The following is a 24,818-nucleotide window of genomic DNA, read 5'->3' as shown; positions in this document are numbered from 1 at the left end:
CAATTCTTCAGAAAGTAAATCCGCGAGTGATGTTTATCAATGAAGTAGTCCTTCATCACCTGAACTGATGCAACACTGCGTTCAATGTGAGTCATCTGACCAATTTTCTTCTCTAGTATCATCCGGCTCATCAAGTCCTTAATGCTAGAATTTATGGGTTTTGTCGCTTTTTTATAGATCATGCATTCTGCTTTTGCCAAGGCTTGCCTAGATGACAAGTCACATCAAGAAAATGGGAAATATTATAGCCATTTTTCTGTTCCTGAAAGGCATTCCAGTTGTGACCAGAGTTGAAAATATAAAATTCTGATACAGGAAAGAATAAAACTTCTGTACACAGCAGTATAATGGTTTAACAGCAAAATAACTGCATTTGATCTAGTCTATCAGAGCACTGAGAGAAACATATCAAACAATTCCATTAGTAGTACGTGGTATATGTTAGTACTCATAATCATTACTGTCAAACTATAATCATATTTTTGTGTCATTTGGTTCACATTTTGTCAAGAAACAAATACTCAAACAGAGCATTTCTAAGAAGAAAAATGAAAATGATAGAGAAAACTCAAGACTTACAGAGAAACAACAGTACGGATCTGTTCTGTTCTGAGAAAGAGAGAAGTTTGAAAGGGTAAGGGATGGAGGTGACATTTACAAAATTTTCGTCCTAGCTATTCTCTGTTACTATTTTTTGCTCCATTTCTTTCATCAATGCTTACTAGTAGTAGTAAATGATCAAACTGCAAAGTCGGTATTCGCACTTATTGTTATTAACTACTATATTGTAAAGCTCAATTCGGTCAGTGTAGTTAGTAAATAAATTTTTTAAGAATTTAGTGTCGTCATCATCACAACTTTTGCAGAATTTAGTTCCATGTTCTCTTGCTTCCGGGCAGAGCTAGTGACTGGCATTGAACAAAATCTCACCAGTGGTTATTTAGGCATTCGATGTCCATTTCAGGTTTTGGACCGTTTAGTGACAAGCGAATGAATTTGTGCAAGGAGATGTTGTATATAGATTTATGCATTGTCATAGCAACGAGGTTACTGTCTGTGCTAAAGAATTTTCATTTGCACTCTCGATAGTCTTTCTAACAGTAGTAATAATTTTATTTAAGAAAAAGAATAATCGTTACATTCATCTGACTCTTTCTCTCGTAAGACGCACCTTCAGCGTTTCAGTAAATTTTTGTGATAAGGATTCTTGATTTGGTATTACATTATCAGATGAGCCCCAATCATCTTGCAATACTTGCAAGCCACGGACATACTGGTAAGGTTGTTTTTCCTAGGATTTGGACTCAGGATGAATTGTGCCTGACCATAGATTTCTGGGTCCAAACCTTTGCCATCAGACTAAACTCATGCGGACAGACATCTTGTAATTATTTTGCTATATTTTCCTTCATTTTGGTGACAAGGACCAAGCAAATTATCACATCATCAACAAATATGTAATGTTAATGGCTCTTTATCTACCGGATTTAACAAAATGATGTCTAGATGGTCTTGGTAGGATCAGTAGCGAGGCCATATCCGAACGGGAAGAGGGCATCATAATGTCGATCTCCAACATTCATAGGCAGCTGATCAACAGTCTTGAACCATGTTCGTGGAAGCTTGCCGGTGAAACCATAGTCACCAAATAGAACATCAGCAACACCTTGGCCTTCAGTTCCAGGGAGCCAAGCAGCAACGAGAGCATCCATCAAGCTGAGATATGGTTGGATTACTACAGGACGGCCGGAACTAATAACAGTAACACATTTAACAGATCCGCAGACATTTTGTATCGTGCTTGGGCCAGGTTCAGAGATTGTCAAGTTCAAGCAGTCACCAAATGTCTCCGCATATGGAGGCTCGCCTACTACAACGATGGCGTAAGAGAAGTTGTTAGACTTGACAAAGTCTGCATCAGGATTCTCCTTGTATACAACTTCAGTGCTTGGATCGACAGTATTTTCTATGGCAGTTAGGATTGTGGTTCCTGCAGAAATTCAATTTTAGTTAACCTCATCAAATGAATTACAGAGCCTAAAGAGAGATGCTGTTTCCAATAAATATTTCAGAAAAGATCTCCCAATTGACTTTTATGCCATCAGATATTGTATGATTACAAAAGACTCGTTACAGGTAGATTTTGTTTTAGCGGTCACCGATATTGAAAATTCAGTTTCTTGTTGAGCAATAAGGACTGAAGTTACCAAGTTTTTTCCATTAAAATAGATTCTATTAGCAGAAAGTGAATTGAGGAGGAACTGAGAATGTACCACTCGTGAGGTTTTTGCCGCTGAGTCCTTGCCACTCAATTGTCCATCCACCACATTGATAGCCGAGATTGTCTGCATGGCTGCCAGCAACAAGTATTTTCGACGCTTTCTTATGAAGGGGTAGCAATGGCTCATCAGCTGATTCACCATTCTTTAGCAGCACAAGTGATTTCCTCACAGCTTCTCTAGCCAATTCTCTGTGCTCCTGTTATTATTACAGTACAGGCTATTTTAAGTTCATCCCCATCTTCTTGTTACCTGTTATACAAGGAAGATAAAATCTAAGTTTAGCTAACCTGACTGCCAAGCTCATTAACTAGACTTTTATCAGCCAATGGGTTCTCAAATAGACCCATCACAAATTTGACCCGCAAAATTCTCTTCACTGCATCATCGATTCGGCTCATGGGGATGACTTTATTTTTCACGTGGGATGTTAGGCCATCAATGAATTCTTTGTAGTTGTTTGGAACCATGATCTGCAGCATGGAATTTCCAGAACAAGTATTATTGGAAGACTGAAGCGCATGATAATGAATACAGATCAAGTAAAAACCATTAATAAGTATAAATTACCATGTCAATTCCAGCGCTGATTCCTGCTTGAATAGAATATGAGTAGTTAGCATGGGGAGGAGAAGTGATCCTATCAATACCCTCCCAATCTGAGATGACAAAACCCTGAGCCAATCCATAGCATTAGCACACAGCTCTTGGTTTATCATTCTCAAGCTGTTTAAGACAGGAAAGCCTAAGCTAAGGAAATCGTTTTACCCTGAAACGAAGAATGTTTTTGAGAAAGCCAGTGACCATGTCACGGTTAGCATGCATCTTAACTCCATTCCAGCTTGAGTAAGAAACCATAATAGTTGACACACCCTTGATAATTGAGTTATAGTAGCCTGGCATGTGGGTGCTAAGCAAACCGTGTCTGCTTATTTGTGTATTGTTCTCATTAATGCCATCTGTTGTTCCACCATCACCCAAATAGTGCTTCGCACATGCAGCAACCTTTGTTCTGTGAAAAGCACCAGAACAACAGGATTCATTATTATGACAAAAAACTTCTAGATGATATTTTTTTTTTCCTATTTGTTGAAATGGACAAGAGACCTCAGTCAAATGAAGGAAAAGAAAGAAGATAAATAAAGGGACCACTAAGTGTGGAGATCAGCAAGTTGATCCTGAGGTAAAAAAACATTTGATAGTACCAAGTGGGCTTATTGTATCTTGTTGTTTTCAAGCTTTTCTGTGCTCTTCTCCACAAGTTCCATTCCTATTTTAATAAGTAGAAAGCATCATGCCACGACTAGGGCTCCAGCCTAACACTAAAGTCTAAAATGTTTACATCAAATAAATATTTAACATATCCATCATCTGATGAAGCTAATTGCAAATCCACTCCATCCTTTAGGGAGAAAGAAAGAAAAAATTAACTACAGAACTTTAATTCCTCTCATACATCTAAGTGAAAAACGTTCTGGTTTCTTTTCTCTGGATAGCCATTATAGGTGGACAAACAGTGGAAGCGATAGGGATGGATGCATAACTTAATGTAACAGTAAGCAATAAAAATCTAGATGGAAAAAGAATGTAACATGCAAATTTCTTACTTTCCAGCGACAAAGGGAATACCCTTTGAGGAGTTAGCAGGGATGTCGCCTTGTAATCCTGGTACAATCTCAGTCATTGCTTGAACGAGCTTAGGATCTTCACTGTAGCTTTCATAGCACCGACCCCATCTTGGATCTCGACAAACCTGTATAGTCAGAAGTAATAGAAGGAGCTAGAGTTTAAATATGATATGATTTTTTCTTTATAGCAATCATTAGTTGGATTAAGGAGTTACCGCGATACAAGGTGCAAAAACATATGGAATGCCTGTAGCTCTAACTTCCAGTGCAGTTGCAGCTCCAATCCTCTTAACAAGTTCAGGCTCCCTGCTTGATGGCAGGAGTTTTCATTGTCAAAAACCATCTCAATCCAAAAACTTAAGTTATTAGATGGGATTACAGGACAAGTTTTATCTGAACTCTGTAATGCATATTAAGGTTGATCGGAATACTATGGAAAAGAAAATCCAATCATCAATTAAATGACACATAAAAGTTGGCATTACATCACAAAATTGATCAAAAGCAATTCTCTGTATTAGTTATCAGTGGCGGACTGAAAGCCAGCCGAAAAAAAACTGAAAGGAGGAGTGGATATAAAATCTTATAAAAAAGCAAAGGCAGATAGAAATGGACACCATCTATCCTATTGTGGATTGATGCAGATGTCATCATATCACTACTTTTCCTTGAGAAAGCTCCCAGGAGAAGAAAAAAGAGGGAAAAGAGAAAAAACAACAGAAGGAACTGGAAGCACTTTCGAATTTTCAATGCATGACACTCGAGATGATGATCACTGCCTCAAATTGAGAATGTAACTTTCAGATCTCAAACATGACTGTCCACTTTCTTGTTTGCTTGGCAGGGAAATTTGACCATATTCCATACCCGAGTATTACAATATGGACTTCTTTCAGACAAAATTTCAGGATCCTTTGGTAACTGAAATAAGATTTTCTTTTTTTAATGAATTTATCAAATTCATTTGGACAGAACTTAAATATACCTATACTGATTGCATGAAGCTAAAAAAAGAAATGTCATCAATTCTTACTTACCTGGTAGCTCCAAGTCCAACATTGTGAGGAAATATGGTTGCCTTATAAACGTTGTTATGTCCATGAACAGCATCAATTCCATAAATCATAGGAATTCCTAATCGGGTTGATAAAGCACCCTTTTGAAATTCATTCACCATGTTAATCCAAGTTTCTGCGGAAGCCTGTTTGGATGGAACACTCCCTCCTCCACTCAGTACACTCCCTGCCAAAGAAGGAAACTAACTTCTTCATCTTTGAAATCTAAATCAATCATATTACCTCACAATTTCTTCAGAGAGTAAAACCAAGAGTGATGCTTACCAATGAAGTAGTCCTTCATCACCTCAGCTGATGCAACATTGCGTTCAATCTGAGTCATCTGGCCAATTTTTTCCTCTAATGTCATCCGGCTCATCAAGTCCTTAATGCGAGAATTTAAGGGCTTCGTTGCATCTTTATAGATCATGTATTCTGCTTGTGCTAAGGCTGCCCAGATGACAGCAAGTCCCATCAAGAAGATGGGAGATATTCTAGCCATTTCTTTTTAATTCCTGAAAGGCCTTCCTGTAGTGACAAGAGCACAAAACATAAAATGCTGTTACAGAATAAATCTAGTATTGAAATGCTTTAACAGCTGCAAAAAAGCTGCATCTAATTTAGTCTAGCTCTAGCATTGAAAAGAAGCAAATCAAACAGTTTTATTAGTAGAACGAATATACAGACATAGCACCACTCATGATCATAACTATCAAACCATAATCATATTTCACGCATGGTGTTATTTGCTTTTCACATTTTCTCAAGAAACAAAGAGTCAAAACAGAGCATTGCGAGAAAGAAGAGAAGCATGGAAATGAGAGAGAGAAACTCAGGACATACAGACGAACAACAAGAACCCAAAACACTCTCTGTTCTGTTCTGAGAAAGAGAGACACGGGTTGAGTTTTGAAACTTGGAGGTGGCATTTATAGGATGTTTATCTCTTAATTTCTCACTCTGAGATATCTTTTTTTTTGTTCATTTATTTATTTTCAAGAAAACACGGTATCGTGCCTGCGATCTGGGCCATAGAACATGACCACAAGAACGTCTGTAAATTAATGACAATGATTAGCAGTCTAATTAAGTGTATTTTGTGGAATTTCTTTCACACCAGCTGTTACCAGTAGTTGTAAATGATCAAAATCCAGCGTTGTTGCCTGCAAAATCATCTTGTTATCATCTTCCATATTGTCAAAGCTCTATTCTGTCGGTGTGGCTATACTGAAGTGCTCTCTACGCGATTTTCCTTCAAAATAAAAAGACAAAAAAAACAAAATGCTTAGCATAAATCTTGAACTCAACAGGTTCCATTCTTTTTCCATCGATAGTAATATTTGTTGTATATTTTCGATTTCATTATCAAGAACGAATTAACAGGTTGTGTGTTAGAAAAAATATTAGGATCCATTACTGTGCAAGTTGTTCACAACAATTCTAATGTTACCCGTAATTTTGAATTACTAGATATGTAGGGGTATAACATTCCGGAGTGATGATTTTGTGAAGTGGCTATTCATTAGCCATGTAGGAGAGGGATCTTTCATGGATGAAATCTGGCAATAGAGTTGCTATTAATAATATTGTATTTGTTGTATGAAAATAATATTGTTTTTGTGCCAATTCATCATTTAATATATGAAATTTTTAGAAATAAATTGAGAAAATAATATTTTATCAAATTTATATTTTCCTTTTATCAAATAATTAAACAATTTTGTAGATCATACAGTATGCTTATAGTATGCTTATGTAGAATCCAAATATTTGAACATAAAATTGTCAAAATATATAATGCTATCATTTTCTTTTCGACTAAAGTAAAAATTTGAAATAAAAGATTAGAACTTACAACAATTAGAGTAGTCTTGATCATGTGTGCTATATTTGATCTTCATATAAAGAAGTTAGATGTGAAAACTGCATTTTTTTCATGGAGAACTTGAAGAAGAAATTTATATGCTTCAACTATAAGGTTTTGTTGAAACAGACAAGGAGAACTTGGTTTACAAGTTGAACAAATCTCTATATGGTCTCAAACAGGCGTCTCAATATTGGTATAAGAGACTTGATTCTTTCATAATTAGTCTTGGGTGCAACAGACTCGGTTCATACTATTTCACATATTACAAATTAAAGGTTTGAAAAAGATGGTGATTTTCTCATCTTGCTGTTGTACGTGGATGACATGACATGTTGTTAGTGGGCCCTAAAAAAGATCAAGTCTAAGAATTAAAGGCACAATTAGCTACGAAGTTTGATATGAGGACCTAGAACCAGCAAACAAGATTCTAGGGATGTAAATTTACTGAGACAAAAGCAAAAAGAAGATTTGGCTTTCACAAAAGAATTATCTAAAAAAAATCTTGCGACGCTTTTACATGCAAGATTGTAAGCCAATTTCAACCTCACTTCTTGTTAACTTCAAAGTACCCTAAAGTATGTCTCCTAGAAACGAAGCAGAGAGGATGAAGATGTTTCTAGTACCGTATGCATCAACAGTGATTAGCTGAAAGTTTGTCATGATATGCACAAGATTAGACATTGCACAAATAGTGGGAGCAGTTAGTCGATACATGGCAAATCCTGGTAAAGAGCATTGGAATACTATTAAGATGATCTTGAGATACATCAAGGGTACCTCAGATGCTGCATTATTTTATGTAGGATCACAATTTACTGTCAGATGTTACATTGATTCAGATTTTACAGGTGACTTTGAGAAAAGAAAATCAACCTCAAGCTATATATATACAATTACAGAAGGAGTTGTAAGCTAGGTCTCTATACTACAAACTATTATAGCTTTATCCATAACAGAAGCTGAATACAAGGCAGCTACCCAAGCTTGTAAAGAAGCAATATAGCTAAGAAGACTTGTGGAGGAGCTCAAGCACAAACAATAAAAGATTTTCTTGTATTGTGACTGTCGGAGTGTCTTGCATATTACAAGAAATCCAACGTTTTATTCAAGAATAAAACATATAGATGTTTAGTATCATTTTGCTCGTGAAGTAGTGGAAGATTAAAGTGAATTTCTAAAAGATTCACACCAAGAAAAACCCAGTAAATATTTTGACCAAACCAGTTAATAATAATAAGTTCATATGGTATAGATCTTCCTATAGCTTAATCAAAATGAAGATAAAAAGTATAAAAAAAGATAAAAAAAAAATCACAAATAATCAAGTGTTGAAAACATAATTAAAAATCAAAGTTTTTCAAGTGAGAGAATGTAACACGCTGCTGCAATTGTTGACTTAAATCAATGCTTCAATAATAAATGCATTTGGTGCCTAATTTAGAAAATAAAGAGGAAGGCTTGGATGCTCAGCCTATAAATAGGTTGCATCCCAAGCATTTCATGCAACGTATTAGAGAAAATACACGAGAGAAAGAGAAGTAAAATGAAGAAAAAAAAACCTATAAAATTATGAGGTATTTATGAGAAAATATGTGAGTTGTTTATTCTTATTAGTAGAAATTTTTTTAATTATTCTCCTGTTAAAGTTGTAATTCTTACATTACTTAAAAAAATCTATTTATATTTGTTTATGGACATAATCAAATTTTGATGAACCACGTAAATTATCGAGTATCTAATTTTATATTTTATCATGTTTTTTTTAAGTTATGTATTGTTGTTTTATAGACCGAGATCCTAACATTAATAATAGTTGTTTTTTCAATATTTGTTGTATGAAAATAATATTGTATTTATGCGATCATTTAACATATGAGATTTTTAAAAAAAAATTGAGAAAATAATATTTAATAAAATTGCTATTTTTCTTTTATCAAATAATTTAACAATTTTATAGATCATACAGTAAGCTTACGTAGAATCCAAATAATTATCAATATATATTACTATCAATTTCTTTTCGATAGAAGCATAAATTTGAAATAAAAGATTAGAAATTCAAAGAAATCACAATCCAAATACGATTGGCATGACCACAATTTCAGCCTATAAATATTTTTGAAGCATGACTACTCAATATTCTCATACATTTCCAATTACTAACCAACAAAAAAATGGTCAAAGCATAGTATATACACTCTTCAAATTATCTTCTTAATTATATTGGCCATGAGACTTTGCATGGCATGGCAGGTCGATTGCCACAATCACTCTACCGTGGACGCTACCTTCTTTTATTTTCAAGACGGCCAAATTGATTTAATTTTCAATTAAATGTGGTAGGTCACAATTGTTTTGAGTATCTTCATAAAACAATATTGAATTTTTTTTATTTTTTATTTTACCTTTTAGAGTCTTTTGTTATTGGACTTTTGAGTTTTTTTTTTTTTTTTTATGTATAATATAGCCAACTTCTTGTAATCATGGGTTTCGATTAGCTCCACCCAATTTATTTTTATATTTTTATCTTAATTTTTTTAAGCTAAATAAATTAAGATAAATATATTTATGTTCCAATTGTTTACATCTCTTTTGTCGCAAAATAATAAGTAAATATTATTTAAAAGACCCTTGATTTAAAATAGTATATAGATTCTCATGAAGAAAAAATCTTTTTTCAGATTCCATTTGAGATATATCAAGACAATAATTCTTGTTTTGTTGGAGTGTTTTAAGCAATTGAACTTGGTATAAATGTTCAACCGACAATATCAGTAAATAATAAATGGAAAATTAATTTAACCAGTGATCCCTCCGTGAAGAAGATGGGCCTGCAAGGTGACAAACCATGTTCTTAAAATACCAAAATTATATATGGTATATGTGACATTTAGGAGATTTAGGGGATTCAGGGAACAATTGGAAACTTGGATTAATCTATGTTTTTAAAAGTTAAAATATTTTTTATATTTTAGATAAATTTAATAGATTGATCTTAAAAATAAAATTTAAAAAATAAAAAAATATTATTTTAATATATTTCAATATAAAAAATATTTGAAACAATCTGAATCATTCTCCCAAAAAAATCATGTCGACACTGCTGTACCAGCAGCTAGCAGATTTCTTAATGTTTTAGCAGCTTCCAATTATTCAATGGATGGTAATTGGGTTCTTTCTCTTTGGCATTTCGCATGCTTTAATATTACTTAATGATTTAGTTTCAAAAAATAAATTTAAGTAATTAGAAAATATATTTTTTTCAAAATAGAATTTTTATTAATTTTAAAACATCCAAAAAACAAAAATTATGAATATCTTGAGGAAGCTCAGAAAGAAAAGAAATAATTAAATTAGTTTTTTAAAAAATAAAACCGGAAGGAACAGGTCACGGGGAGTCGGAGAAGAAACAACGCCCGGTGGTCGGTCCCCATTTAAATATAGGAATGAATAAAAAGAGGAATAAATATCATGAGAAATATTCTAGATATGAAAATGGGAAATTGCATAAAAAGGAACCTCAAATGGGCCGTTCTTGTGGCCGGAGCCCATGGTCTGTGGCCCGTATACCTGGGCCACACATTCTGAGCATGCGGTACTGGGCATACAGCTTATTAATTAAGCACTACTTTGACCTAAATTAATTATCTAACTTTCGATTACATATGCCAGGAAGAGGATTCGGATTAGGATTAGCAGCCTGGCATTATCACCTACTAAAAAAATCATCCAATCAGCTTACATGATTCGATCAGACAATGAAGGGAGCCTCCTAAAGAAGTTCAATGCCGGCGATGGCATTCTATCACGGAATATCGGATGCCGGAAAACATAGAATCCTGATGCCATAGCCACCATCTTGGAGGGTACCATATAGAGGATCATTGCCACCACAAAACACAGCCCCACAAAGATCCCCGTGGCTCGCGGGTCCCTCCATGTCACCAGTGCTTGCAACCGTTCCCCTTGCGTGGCAAAATCCCCCAACACCGTCTGCACACGTGCCCCAAGCATGCGCATCTTATCGTACCTTGTGCGCACCATCTCCGGCGGCCTAGAACTCGGCAGGGGATCAAACTCCTCATCAAGTTCATCACGATCAGCACTATCAGCCAGTGAGAGCTTGGGATCAAAGTGCGGCAATGGCGCCCTTGACCGAAACCTATAATTCCAAGCGCCAATCACAAACACATAAAATGCTAATGTGGGGACAATTAAATCAGGGAACCACACAAGCATGATTAGCAATGCATGCACAAGTACTGTAGACGTTGGATTCTTCCATACACGTGTATCATCGATCCATCGTACGATATCAATCACGCTAGCAATCACGTTGATAATCCTAATCCAATTGGCTCGTATCTTCCTCATACTAAATGCATGTGTGTCCACATCAAGCATGTAAGACACCACCTCTCGTCGCAGCGATGGCTCGGATCTTGACAAGTGTGTGGCTATTATCTTAACTGCTGAGTTCCTCAGCAATTCTTGTTGGACCACCCCCAATGGCTTCAGATGATGCATCAACGGCAACAGGGGTTGTGTGTACACGTGTAAGAAATCCAGTGTTGGAGTTGCACGAACAAATTTTACAGCCACTTCAATCTCTCCCATTTTCTTAACGCCATTATTAGTCAACAAAATCAAGGGATATCTATTTCTATACACTTTACCCGTCTCCAAGTTAGATAGACGTACTCGGACTTTCCCCATACGAAAATCAGGACGCGTGGCAGTTTTATCACCATCGATCTCGTATACTCCCGAGCTATCAAAGACCCCAATAGTCAACACGGTACATGGGTCGTAAACCTTCCACGTGTACTGCTCATTCCATTTAGGATCTAAGCTATCACACACAGTTCTGGTTCGGACCCATTTGGGACCGTACTTCGCCACACAATAAGCATCAGTACAGCCCTTACCGTCTACCGTTTTCATCGGTGATAAATTCTTGCACCCAATGATACCCAGCTCAAAAGTCCCCACCGGTTGCTTCCACAGTTGCCTTGCCGTTGGCCTGTAATCGCTGCTCATGTGCGCTGCTTCATCCATCACGTGGTACCCACCATCGAAACATAACCTCAACTGGACCCTACCTCTGTAGCCCGCTTTTTCACTCCTTGGATCTTCCAAGCTGAACCACCTAGACGCCACTTTCCTGTCATCTACCCGCCTCTCGGTAGCTGAAAGTGCGATCCTCACCATCCCGATTGTAACCGGCCCTTTTGGTTGCCGGTTTTCTAATGTGAAAATCAATTGATCACTACATGGCTCCGCCGCTACAAATAATAAATCCTCGTTCCATGACGGAGTGCCGTTACGTGAGACTGAAGTCTTTGTTTTTTGCACTTGGAAACCTAGTTGGGCTTTGACTTGAACTGCGGTTTCTTTTAACGGCATCAACGGAAAAATGTCCTGGGCTTCTAATACAGTAGCTCTGAGGTACCATAACTTTGGAGACAAGTAGACTTTAGCTCTAGAGTTGATGTTGCCGGCTGTGTCGGTCTTCCAAGCATCAGGGAATGAATCATCAGCTTGTGTGCCTACCCACGTGGCAAGCATCAAATCGCTTCTGTAGGCTCCACCTCCTTCCAGCCTGTACCATTGTGGGGCCAGTGGGCTGTCCGGTGGGTCCCGCAATGGGATCTCCGTCACATCAAAGCAAATTCCACCTAGGAAATTCGCCGCTGCTGCCATCTCGGATGATTTAGGGTCATGTGGGTCCCACACTGAAATCTCGACTATGGAGGAGGAGTCGGGTGCATCGCGGCCAAATGCAAAAGTCTGGTCCCACTCGAAGCATAATGTTTTCCTGGCGGGTTTTGATTGTACGCGGCTGTTTGAAACCTCAATCCTTACAACCGGGTTCCCACTGGTTGGTAGGTACCGAGCCTTCACTACCCGAACAAACAAGTAATGCATCTTTTCAACTAGATCAAACGCTGACCGCTCAATTGAAATACTTTCCTGTGGTTCCAGTGTGTAATTCGAGGTTGGAGCCACTGGCCTTATGATGGGTTGTGGAGCGTTGATTCCTGATACTTTGATTTCGGGAAACGATCCTGTCGAAGCTGCCACGATCTCTGGTGGTGCCGGGCCCCACTTTCTGAATGTTGGCTCTAAGACGATACCATCACCGTCTTCTTGAGCAGGCTCGTTTACTGCTGCTGAGGAAGGTGACGGGTCCTCTTTGTTTTGACCACCAGGTCCTTGTGGAGGTGGTGATGGTCCCACATCAGATTCTGGTGGTTTATCAACTTGAATAGGTGCTGGTGCATTATCTGAAGGTGGTGGTGCTGCCGCTGCTTCAGCTTGAGCTGGTGGTTCCTCATTGGACTTTGCCTCTTCAGCAGGTTGCTCTTTGTTTGACTCTGTCGTTGCCCCTGTTTCTACATCAGATTTCTGAGCTTCAGCTGGTTGTGTTGCTTCAGATTCTGCTGGCGCCGCTGCTTCAGCAGTTGGCTGTGGTGGTGAAGACTCCTGGTTCGTGTCCGCTTTCGCTTCCTCTTCCCGTGCTGCTGCTGGCTGTGGTGGTGGTGGTGGTGGTGGTGTAACTTCATCCTGGTAATAGATCCTTAATCCGATCTCACCTTGTGTCCAACTAAACAAGTATTTTTTCTCCAAGGGATAATATATCAAAGCCTCCTCGCCTTTTCTAACAAACTGGCTCGAACTTAATCTAATTCTACCAAGATGGTTGATTCTTCTAGTTGGACCATAATTCTTGTCATGGTAAACATCGAGCTCAAGCATGTCCCCAAAAACATTAGATGGCTTACCAACATTGAACTCAAGCGTTTCATTCCATGTTGGGTTCAAGTCACGAATTGCTGATTTCGTCCTCTTTCTTTGCCCATAGAAATCGATCACGACGTATGGACTCGAGCTTCCATGGCCATCTTTTGGTAAGAGATTCCGGGCATCAACAACTTCAACTATTAGTTTCTGCTTCGTGGCCATTACTTGCGGGGTTGATTTGAAGCAGGAAATCACTAGCTAGCTAGTGATTAATGCGATGGTGGGTTTTTCTTTTCTCGATCGGGTGCAATGTTACATTATTGGGGGTGGTGGTGTAGAAATAGTTGATAAGTTACCGTTTCAAAGTGTGAAAAGAGGAGTGTTTTGGGTTTATAGAGAGGTGATATATAGTGAGAAAGAGTGAAGAAATCAAAGAGAGATGATCTCAAGGATAGTGGGTTCTTGGTTGTGAATGCAAGGGGACGCAGAAAAAAGGAGAGGGAAAAGGAAGAAGGTGGAGATAAGAAAAACTATAAAGGTGCTTAACTTCATGTGCAAGGTCATCTTTAGACCAAGACGGTCTCTTCAAAACCAGTTTTAGTAGCTTTGCTTTACTTGTTTACGGTGATCCTTTTCCTTTCACATTCAAGATTCCTTCCTTTACCTTTCGCTTTTCAAGCCGATCGCCTCCTTCACCGGATTTAAGTTTATTTATATCAAGACTTTATATCAATTTGAGACAAGCTTTTGTCAAAGATAAACTCTCTTTTGTCTCACCGACCTTGAAAATCTTGTCACCTTACAACTCTTATAATAATTGGGTAATCTGATAAAAGATGACGCGTTAGCTAGTCACTGAATTCTCTTTCCCACATCTCAATTAAGGATTTTGGTGATGATCGATCATATGATGCTCGCTCTTATCCATGGCTATATTGCAGATATGCCATGTAAATGCAAATGTAACTTGCTCACTAAGTGAGTGTTTTCTGGACTGCGGTGTAACCATTATTTTATTAAATTTTAAATTATTTTTATTTTTATTTTAAAATTATTTTAATTTGCTAATATTAAAAAAGTTGTTTGAATACATTTTAAAATAAAAAATATTTTGAAAAGTCACCTCCTACACCAAGTTAGTTGCTTAATATCATTGCTAGCGTAGTTAATCAAAATTTTTGTATCGAGAGACTTTAAATTTGATAAAAACAAAATTGTATTTTTGTATAGAAATAGGCTTCTTGAAGAACAAAACATGCTTACAGAACATATATATATACAAAAACAAACAATACCAAATTATGAGAGTATTAAAGGGGTTACTGCTTGGATCATGCAAAGGACATGTATATTTTTTATTAAAGCTTTCGTGGAAGTATGGAATGATCCATAAAAAGGATTTGTTTTCTTTTTGCCCTTAATTTTCTTCTTTATTAAAGACCCCAAAAAGGTTTTGGTGTTGGCAAGAGGCAAGAGGCAATCGGAGAAAATTAAAAAGGATGGGAATGGAAGACAAGAGGTGTAAGAATAAAAAGGTGGACATTATTATTTACGTATTATCTAATCCAAAAAAGATTAGTAGAGGTGGTATTAGATGTTCATGCAAGAAGTGCAAGAATAAAAAATTTATTGATCCAGATGTTGTAATGATGCATGCATCTTCTACAAAAAAAAGGTTCATGGAGAAATACTCATGTTGGTATGCACACGGAGAACCATATGTTTCTCATGATAGCATGATATAGAGGATGGTTGGGTTAACTTCTAATGCTAGTAACGTGCATGGAGTTGTAGATGACAACAATAATTTTTATATGAATATGGTTATGGATGTGATAAGGATGAATCAGAGTCATGTCGGTCAATGTCCAATTATAGATGAAGAGCCTAATGCAGACGCAACTAGGTTTTTTTTATCTTTTGAAAGATTTTGACGAACCATTATGGGATGGTTGCACAAATCATAGTAAATTATCAGCTATTACAAAGGTGTTCACCATCAAGTCAAATCATGAGTTCAGTTAGGCTAATTATAATAGAATTATCGAATGCATGAGAAGCATTTTACCCGAAGGGAATAAGTTGAAAGAGAATTTCTATATTATTAAGTCCGTGATTAAGCCCATCGGTCTAGGATATTAGAAAATTGACATGTTTCCAAACTTCTATATATTATATTATCTTGAAAATGTATAGTCGATCGAGTGCATAATATGTGGGCATTCTTGTTATAAACCTAGAATTGGTAGGGGAAGGAACTTGTCGCACATAAAAAATTTAGATACTTTTTAATCACATCTAGACTATAAAGGTTATTTATGTCACCAAAAACTATTGAGCATATGACATGGTGGATAGAGTGATGGTGTACCCTTCTGATGATGAAGCCTGAAAACACGTTAACAATGTGCATCCTTATTTTTCAATGGAATCAAGGAACATGCATCTTAGGTTATCTACAGACGGATTCAATCCATTCAGGTTATTTGTTGCTCCTTATTCTTATTAGCCAGTGATACTCACAATTTACAGCTTGTCATCGAGGATGCGTATAAGGCCAAGGTTCATGTTTTTATCTATAATCATACCTGATCCTAATAGTTCAGGTCAGAATATAAATGTTTATCTTCAACCGTTGATTGATGACTTAAAGTAGTTCTGATCATCCGAGGCTTTAAATTATGATGTATCAAGAAAACAAATTTTTCTGATGAAGGCAGCTTTAAAGTGGATTATCAATTATTTTTCTGCTTATGGAATGGTTTCTAGTTGAATCACACATGAAAAACGAGCATGTCCATACTATATGAAAAATAACAAGGAATTCACATTAACAAACAAAGGTCAAGTGTTTTTTTTACTGTCACCAACGGTTTTTGCCAACAGATCACAAGTACAGAAAGACCAAGAAGGACTTTTTTGTTGACATAGTTAAAAGCAATGTTGTAGCGCCACTTCTTTTGGGTGGGGAATTGTGTAACGTGGTGTCGGAGCAGGGTGATATTGTGTTTGATTTTCAATCTTGTAAGTAGGAGTTTTCTAATTTTGATTTGACCCACAATTAGGTTAAGCGTAGTATTTTCTGAGAGCTTCCATATTGGAATATCAATCTCCTCCACCATAACCTTGATGTTATGCATATAGCAAAGAACGTGTTTGAGAATTTTTTAACACGGTTATGCACGTGAAGGGGAAGATAAAGGACACCATCAAGGCTATAATGGATATAGCTTTGTTTTGTCACCGTAAAAATATAAAGTTGGTTTATCTTGGTTCACGGGTTCTAAAGCCCAAAGCCAACTTTGCTTTAGTTGAAAATGCACAATTACATGTCTACCAATGGCTTAAAAGTCTGTGTTTTCCTGATGGACATGCCTCGAACATATCAAGATTGGTGAATTTGGAGGATTGTTGATTTATGGAATGAAAAGTCATGACTGTCAACTGTTTATACAAACACTCATTCCACTAGCTTACCGAGATTTATTGCCAAATGAGATATGGGATGCACTCATAGAGATCAGTCATTTCTTTAGAGATATATGCTCTAACAAGTTGCAGATACAACACATGGAAAGCCTTGAAACGAATATCATCCAGATAATAAGCAAACTTGAGATGATATTCCCTCCACTATTTCTCGACTTGATAAAATATCTACCCATACATTTACCATTTAAGGTAAAAGTTAGAGGTCTGGTTCAATATAGATGGATATATCTATTCAAAAGGTTAGGGATTACACATGCATCATAATAAAAAATTTTGTCTTCTTTGCATAATTCAAAACATTCATTTAATTCCTTGCAAATACTTGTTCAACATTAAAAGAAAAGTAAAAAAAAAAACAAGGTGCATGTTGCGGCTTCAATATGCGACACTTATATTGTTGAAAAAATCTCAACATTTATCTTGTATTATTCCGAGTCTCAATTGAGAATAAAAATCAATTGCGTTCCAGGGCATGACAATGGTGGGGAAGTGCCTTCGAGTGAGAACTTGTCAATATTCTCTTATCCTTGATGACTCATACCAAAAAATATTGTTAGGGGAAGATATTTGTCTAAAATAGAATTCAGACAAGCACATAATTATATGTTATTTATCTGCAATGAATTGGGACTTTTTATTTACTAAGTATACTACTTAACATGTCATTATTTTCAAATAATTTATCTCTTATAATATCATAAACAATTACATCCTTGTAAGCAACATCATCAATATTTAATATCTAGAGATTCACAGCTAACTGAATCCCAAATCTTTTGATTATACGATGAATAATTTTCCACGTGGTTCATAACACGTATAACTATTGTTTAATTATTCTTATCTCTCAAAATACTTAAGTTAATTACACATTTCTTGTTAACTATTCATAGTTGTACTTTATTATCAATTGGGAATTAATATTAGTGTTACTTTGTCTTTACTAAATTTGGGTCTTGAAAGAAAGGTGAAATGTTACAACAGAAATTTCATCAATAGACATGTGTTTCATATTGAAGAATATGAGCATGGTAAAAAGACATATAACAATAAGGTTTGTGTTAAGGAATCGAGTTATAATGAGTTTGAAATTGACTATTATAGGAAATTAGAAAAGGTAATTGAATTGCAATATCATAGCAAACATAATATAGTTTTTTATTCAAATGTTATTGATATGACACTGATAAAGGAATCATAGTATATCATCATCATGGTTTGGTCGAAATTAATTCAAAGGCTAAACTCCTTAACGTCGATGATGTTTTTGTTTTCGTCAAGTAACGCTAACAAGTTTATTACAAATACACTCCTTTCTTTAAAAAGGATTGTTCAAGAGTTGATTGGTTATTTGTAGTGAAAATCAAACCTCGAGATTGTGTCGAGGTTGTTCAAGTTGGGAACAATGAATTAACTATGAGAGATGTGTCTTTTAACTTGATGAGTTTATTGATCCATATTGAGTTATTTTGTTTAATGACTTAGAAGAAAATTTTAGGTAGCTTCTCGTATATGGGAGGTGCTGCTGATTTTTTTTTAAAAAATAAAAATTGTTTTTTTTTCCTATAAATTTATGTAGATGACTAGGGGAAAGTCTATTGCACATCATGCGGACATGATTGCTGCTAGTTTTTCTAGCAGCGATGCTGACAACCACGACTCATTAGGTGTCGACCAAGAAGAGGCACCGAGGCACAAACATCGACTCATGATGCGACCTTGTCAAGTGTGATGCTGCAACGTCGAGGGGAGATCCTTTCATAGTGGGATTCATTTACTCGTATGTATACAAGGCTCAGTGAAAGGATGACCTTTCAATGTAAGTTTGTTTTGCTTTCATAACGACATATTTAATAAAAAAATTTAAAAAATAATATTTCATTAAATTTATCCAATTTCAGGTTTACAAACATTAAGGTTGTGAGAACAATAACATCGATATTTAAATCGGCGATGAAAATTCCATTATTTTAATTGAGCTAGGTTTCCAAATATCTTAAATGGAAACTGCAGATCAGTGCATGATTTTCAAGGTTTAATGTTAGTATTAACTTTTTTTTATTATGTTAATTTGTTTACTTTATTAAAACTACTGAAATTTTTCTTTTTCATAAATGTTTACTGCAAGAGAAAATTTAAATGGGATAGAGCTTATGATAATATTACGAGGGTTTAGGAGAATCACGCCGCAACTAGATAACATTGAAATCATGATATTTTTTTTTATTCTAGATATTAAAATTTTATTTGTCATTTACTTATAGATAATTTGTTTGTGCTATATATTTTGCATGATTTTTGGTACGAGATGCCAAATAAATCTAAAAAATATACAAAAGAAATCTATCTTCCAGGCTGGAATGACATGGTGATTTGGAAGGATTTTAGGTCACCATACATCTCGGGTTGTATGGGCGAAATACATTTAGCATGTGACGTCCACAAATTTCACGCAATGGTCATAGTCTAATGTGAGGAATCGGAGCCAGCGTTTTCACGGTTTCGTTACCACGTACATCGGCGACTTCATTCTGTTCATTTCACATGTGAAGCGAATGGTAAGATTTTTTTTAATTACATATATATTTTTTATATATATAAATATATTTGACAATATTTTTATCTTGCAGGCTACGGTTCTTGGACATGAGCCAAACTCAATGGAGCTATTTGTTGAAACACATGTGCGAAGTCATGGCCGCCAAAAAAAAGTGCAGCAGTTCGTGAATAGCCGAGCTCAACACTTTGTGGTATGTTGGTTTTCAACCATTTTTTTCTTCAGTTATTATTTACTTGAATTTGATGAATTTATTTTTTCTTGTCAGGAGACGTATAATAGCCGATTGAAAGAGAGATACGGGGACGATACTTCGACCCACCTGGATATCGATCTAGATTTATGGTTAGAGGCAGGATCATCCGGTGAACCTGATACAAATAGGGTGTATGGACTCTCTAACACTACAGCCGAAAACTTGTGGACGACCCATAGTATTTCGACTATTGAAAGCTCGCAATCGGTTATGACAACTCAAACACCGAAGTTCACAGCCTTGTTAGATCGAGTACAGGAATGTATGGTCCATCTTAATGAAAAATATAAACAACTCAATGTTGATTATCAAGAACTTTGATGAGAGATTATGGAGATAAGATCATAAATGGGTGGTACATGTGCATCTCCTAATTGGCCTTATGGTCTAAGCAACGACCAACCTCCTCCTCTTCCTCCTCCTCTAGTGCCACCTCTATTTTAGTTTTATTGTAAATATTTAAATTTATAATAAATATTTGATTTTTATATTAAGATAATTTATATTTATATATTTTATTTTTATATTATTTTTCTACTTTTGTTCAATATATATATATATATTAAAGACGGTATTACTAACGAACCAAGTTCGCTGGTATATTCTAGGGAGATGAAAAAGAATTACAAAAAATATCATTACTACTGTTAACGCACCAATGGAATAAGTCTGTTAGTATATTCTAGAGAGTTGAAAAAAAATTACAGCAAATGTCATTGATATTGTTAACGCATTGACGAAATAAGTCTGTTAGTATATTCCAGAGAGTTGGAAATGAATTACTACAAATGTCACTACTACTATTAACTCACCAACGGAATTATCGAAGGTATTCTATCGGTGACATGTAATTTTACCGATGGAATTACATACGGTTCTCCTGTTAGTGATATGCTAAATTATACTAAGGGAATTATCGATGGAATGAAGCGGATAAAAAAAAATTTAGCGTGTATTTTCTGTCTGTAAAGTCATCGGTAAATTTATTAACGATAAACTCACTGATAGACCAGAAATTATAGACGAGCATTTTTTCGACAGACTTTTTCATCCGTGATCCCATTCGTAAAATAATCACAGACGAACTGTTAATGTAAATACCGACAAACATTTTTATCGGAAAAACTGTTAAGTCTGGTAGTGTCGAACCTTATCACTTCAAATATACACATAAAATTGATAATGCTATAAAAAATTATTAAAAATAAGTAAAAATTTAACGGTATTAAAAAACAACCTTTTGAGAGCTACAATTATCAATTGAAAACTACTATAGAACTTGGATGGATCTCTTTCTATAATTTTTTTTTCTAGTTTTGCTTGAATTTATATTTTATGAAACATAATTTATTTTAATTTTAATTTTAATTTTTTGTAAATATATTAAAAAAAACGTGGTAAAAAATGAATTATGAGATAAAACTATATTTATATAAAGGTTATGATATGATAGAACATCATCTACTATTTTTAACTCTCCACTATTAAAATTATAAACTAATTATAAGATTTGATGGAAATTTTTCTCTAATTAAGGATTAAGTTAATTATTTTGCCATCTAGAGTTAATGGACTAAAAGTGACAGGTTCCTAAAATTGAGGAAGTAAAACATACTTATCCCCATTATTCACTTGAGTTGCTCGCGAGGGTCAATATATATATATATATATATATATATAACAGCTTAAATTGCGTCATAATGTATATATAATAATCTGACTAAAACACTCTAAAATTAGTTAATTCTTAATTATAATAGCCCAAAATTACCGAAAGAATCAGCTTTAACTCATTTAAATCTTATAATTAGTTTGTGATACTAATAAATAAAAAAAAGATTTCAGATTTCTGTGCCAATCAGAAAAGCTCAATATTGCTTCTCCGCTCTACCATTTCATATTGAACACTTTCTTTTATAGAACCATTTTATAGCATTTTGAAATAACTATACATTTTAATTTTAAGAGATTGGTGTTAATATAGTTTATTCACTTCCTTGATTTTTTAAATTTATCCTCACTTAAGGTAATTTATTAAATTTTTTAAAATTCATCATGTCAATGCGAAAGTGTGCCCAAAAATTATTTGTGAAGACATTTAATTTTAGCTGACAAAAGAATTAATTTAAAGATACTTTTATCAACAAATAAGAAATTAATAAAAAAAGAAAGAAAAAAAAACAGGTATACATTTTATCGAAATAGCTGGCCTATCAATGCTTTACTAAATGTTTCAAACATCCTGTTCGACTCTTTGAACTCAAAAGCTAATCCTAGCTCATTCCATCGAAAATAAAGAACACTGCACTGCTATTTTAGAGAATCATTAAAATTGCTGTATGTATATAGTAGAATTTAATATACAAACATGATGTGATAGTTCCTTTACTTTTCTCTGTTTCCTTTGTTCGTAATGCTTAGGCACACTAACAAGAAATCTTTTCATTGTAATCATCTAATTAATTATACAGTAACCAAAAAAAAAAAAGTTTTCGATATATAACATAATATAATCCCTTCCCTGGCATTTTAGCAGATCAAATCAGTCATGTCTTGTCCCATAATTAAAGAGCATAGCACTGTATTTTCTAATCAAGATATCACCTCAAGATCACCACTTTGAATAAATTATATGTTCATGACAAAATCGGTTCTGTATATGTGTGATGTGATTAGTAGCAGAAAAACAACAAAAATGCTAAATCATATGTGTAGAAAACGAGTCTCCATATGCCCTAAAACAAGATTTTGTCGTCGTAACTATATGATAGTGCAACGTAAATTATTTTGCAGATGATGGAAACAAACGGAGCATTAAAGATGATGAAACAAGCAATAATTAATTGCATTTTCGTCCAAAAAAAAAACAATAATTGCAGATAAATCTGTTGAAAATGAATTAAATCACAGCAAAAATATAGATATGGCCCCTTGTTTTAGCCATAATATATCGCTCTCTTGCACTAAATCTTCTTATTAATCATAGTTCATAAGATCTGATCACATTCATCAAAAAAAGAAAAAAGAAAATTTTCATATGGCCACATGTAATAAACGTATCTGTGAGTGTTTTCATATGCAAGGACATACTGATCATATATATATAGCCTGTGTGCATGTATATAAACCCAGATGATGTAGGGATATGCTCCCAGGGACACGCTAAGGGGTTTATGTTTATGAGATCCATGCATAACTCGGTGAAACAGACCAAGAATCAAAGATTTTTAGCAGGGGTACAGGTGTTGAAGAGTAAAAACGCCAAGAAGCAAATTAAACTTGATAAAAAAAAAAACTTGATACAAAGTTCCAAACAGGAAATTAAGGAGAGAGGTGTGTGTGTGTGTATTCATGAGTACTTGACATTATATATATGTTTTTAATAAATTAAAGCATCATTCGTACATGTCTTGTATTGTTTGTCTGCGAATCTTTTTGTCACCTGGAGAATTCTCTAGGTTGGAGAGGAAAGAGCTGGAGAGAAGAAACAAGTAGTACGTGCTTTATAAAATTAAAATCATGGAATCGATCTACTATTTTCTGGGTATTTCTGATCAAATTCATGGTCTTGTAGTAACAGGTCAAATATTGGAAAGCTCAAGTCAAGGAATATCAAAGGATCGATCTCAGTAGCCATACGAATATTGAAAGTACATGGTGATGAGATCGAAATCAAAGAATGATTGATAAGTCAGACCAGAAAATGCAATAAATAATCTACTTCAAACTCCACGAGTAGATCAGAACTATGTTGTTTCAGAAGATGAGATTGGATCAGGAGCACATACCTTATAATTAGGGTCTTGTAATCAGCCAAAGGAAAGGTTCGGTGTAAGGAATGAAGCCTGGTCCGAGATCAGTTCATGATGTTTACCAAATATAATAACTTGCAAGATAAAACCTAAGAATTAACAGGAAGTAGGGATCTGATTAAAAATTTAAAAGCTAGCTAGCACACATGAGATGGATCTTGAATCAAACTCTATCACTAGTGCTCACTCTATATTGAAGCTAAAATCTGAAACACAAGGCCTAGCTCGTAGCTGCTGTGTATACACTGATCAATACATAGCGAAACCTAGCAGTAACATTACTAAATGAACGGGAGAGACAAGGATCTTGGATCAAACTTCATTCCAAACACCCCTTTTCCTTCTTTCAAGGATCCTCTATATCGGAGTCATGATTCAACAATCAAAACACAACAAGGCTGCAAGGTACTCAGGTTCTCAATATTATCACTCTCTTCATACTTACAAGCTAGCACACAAGACCACACACTAAGGAAGTAGATGGAGGTAAGAGAAAAGATAACGAAGACATAAATGTGGAAAAGCACATGATAGACAGGTCATTTGGAGAATAAAATAATGGAAAGGCTGGTAGGTTTTGGAGGGATGATGTTGTCTTCTTGTAGGGAGCTTTTCATTAGAAAAGAAAGAGAGTGACTCTAGAGGCTTTTACAGGCTATCTCTGAGGAAAAAAAGAGCTTTATCACTGAAATAACGAGGACCCAAAGAGAAGCATGAGGGAAGGGACATGGACCTCCACAATCCCCCTATTTATTTTATTATTGTTATATTATAGTTAATTTTTGGTGGTCTTCCAAGAAAATTAAGCCATACGTAACAACAAGGTACGTAGATATCTCCATCATGAACCAAAAAGGATCACCACCGCCCATACCAAAGCATGATATCTGCACTTACTCTTTGCTTTATCATAAAGATTTGTATGTAGCAAAAAAAAAAAGGAAATCTATGAAGATACGAAACATAAACATTTTCGATTACGAGAGAGATCAAATTAATGGGGAGTATTAAACACACAAATCATGGCAAAAAGCATTGCTAGTCAGGAATATACACACAAAAACACACGTAATCGATTGTACCATGATTGATTTCTTTCAATTTATTTAAGTTAATTTGTGCGTGAAG

The 24,818-nt window shown here is 35.2% G+C and overlaps 2 protein-coding genes and 1 long non-coding RNA gene across 4 annotated transcripts; all 3 read right to left on the bottom strand.

Moving 5' to 3' along the window:
* Positions 1 to 1,380: 1,380 nt before the first annotated feature.
* Positions 1,381 to 5,938, bottom strand: LOC7489657 (uncharacterized). 2 transcript variants are annotated; one of them, XM_002319115.4, is made up of 10 exons: positions 5,806 to 5,938; positions 5,248 to 5,490; positions 4,945 to 5,149; positions 4,123 to 4,213; positions 3,887 to 4,032; positions 3,048 to 3,291; positions 2,850 to 2,954; positions 2,570 to 2,752; positions 2,274 to 2,478; positions 1,381 to 1,990 (listed from the first exon to the last, which is right to left on the bottom strand). In XM_002319115.4, exons 2-10 carry the CDS (start codon positions 5,462 to 5,464, stop codon positions 1,503 to 1,505), a joined length of 1,884 nt encoding a protein of 627 aa, XP_002319151.3. In that variant the 5' UTR covers positions 5,465 to 5,490; positions 5,806 to 5,938; the 3' UTR covers positions 1,381 to 1,502. The 2 variants fall into 2 exon arrangements, with proteins under 2 accessions (XP_002319151.3, XP_052302225.1); XM_052446265.1 differs by lacking the exon at positions 5,806 to 5,938 and having other exon boundaries at positions 4,941 to 5,149; positions 5,248 to 5,394.
* Positions 5,939 to 10,310: 4,372 nt separating this feature from the next.
* On the bottom strand, positions 10,311 to 14,219 carry LOC7489656 (FT-interacting protein 7). Its single transcript, XM_024583109.2, has one exon. It carries the CDS (start codon positions 13,793 to 13,795, stop codon positions 10,568 to 10,570), a length of 3,228 nt encoding a protein of 1,075 aa, XP_024438877.2. The 5' UTR covers positions 13,796 to 14,219; the 3' UTR covers positions 10,311 to 10,567.
* A 7,982-nt stretch (positions 14,220 to 22,201) lies between these two features.
* Positions 22,202 to 24,437, bottom strand: LOC112323832 (uncharacterized). The gene is made up of 2 exons (XR_002977315.2): positions 23,667 to 24,437; positions 22,202 to 23,352 (listed from the first exon to the last, which is right to left on the bottom strand). It is a non-coding gene; the product is annotated as an uncharacterized LOC112323832 (long non-coding RNA).
* Between the last annotated feature and the right edge of the window lie 381 nt (positions 24,438 to 24,818).

Source organism: Populus trichocarpa, chromosome 13 (assembly GCF_000002775.5).
Source record: "Populus trichocarpa isolate Nisqually-1 chromosome 13, P.trichocarpa_v4.1, whole genome shotgun sequence".
NCBI classification, from domain to species: Eukaryota; Viridiplantae; Streptophyta; class Magnoliopsida; order Malpighiales; family Salicaceae; genus Populus; species Populus trichocarpa.
The sequence above is the reverse complement of the archived record's forward strand: the minus strand, read 5'-3'. Positions and strand labels throughout refer to the sequence as shown.

Bases quoted from the DNA above. Each gene is read 5' to 3' on its own strand.
- LOC7489657 (XM_002319115.4), bottom strand. From the start codon at position 5,464: ATGGCTAGAATATCTCCCATCTTCTTGATGGGACTTGCTGTCATCTGG. The intron at 4,214-4,944 runs GTAAGTAAGAAT...GCCATCAAGCAG, and splicing joins GTTGGACTTGGAGCTACCAG to GGAGCCTGAACTTGTTAAGA. The intron at 1,991-2,273 runs GTACATTCTCAG...GAATTTCTGCAG, and splicing joins CGGCAAAAACCTCACGAGTG to GAACCACAATCCTAACTGCC.
- LOC7489656 (XM_024583109.2), bottom strand. From the start codon at position 13,795: ATGGCCACGAAGCAGAAACTAATAGTTGAAGTTGTTGATGCCCGGAAT.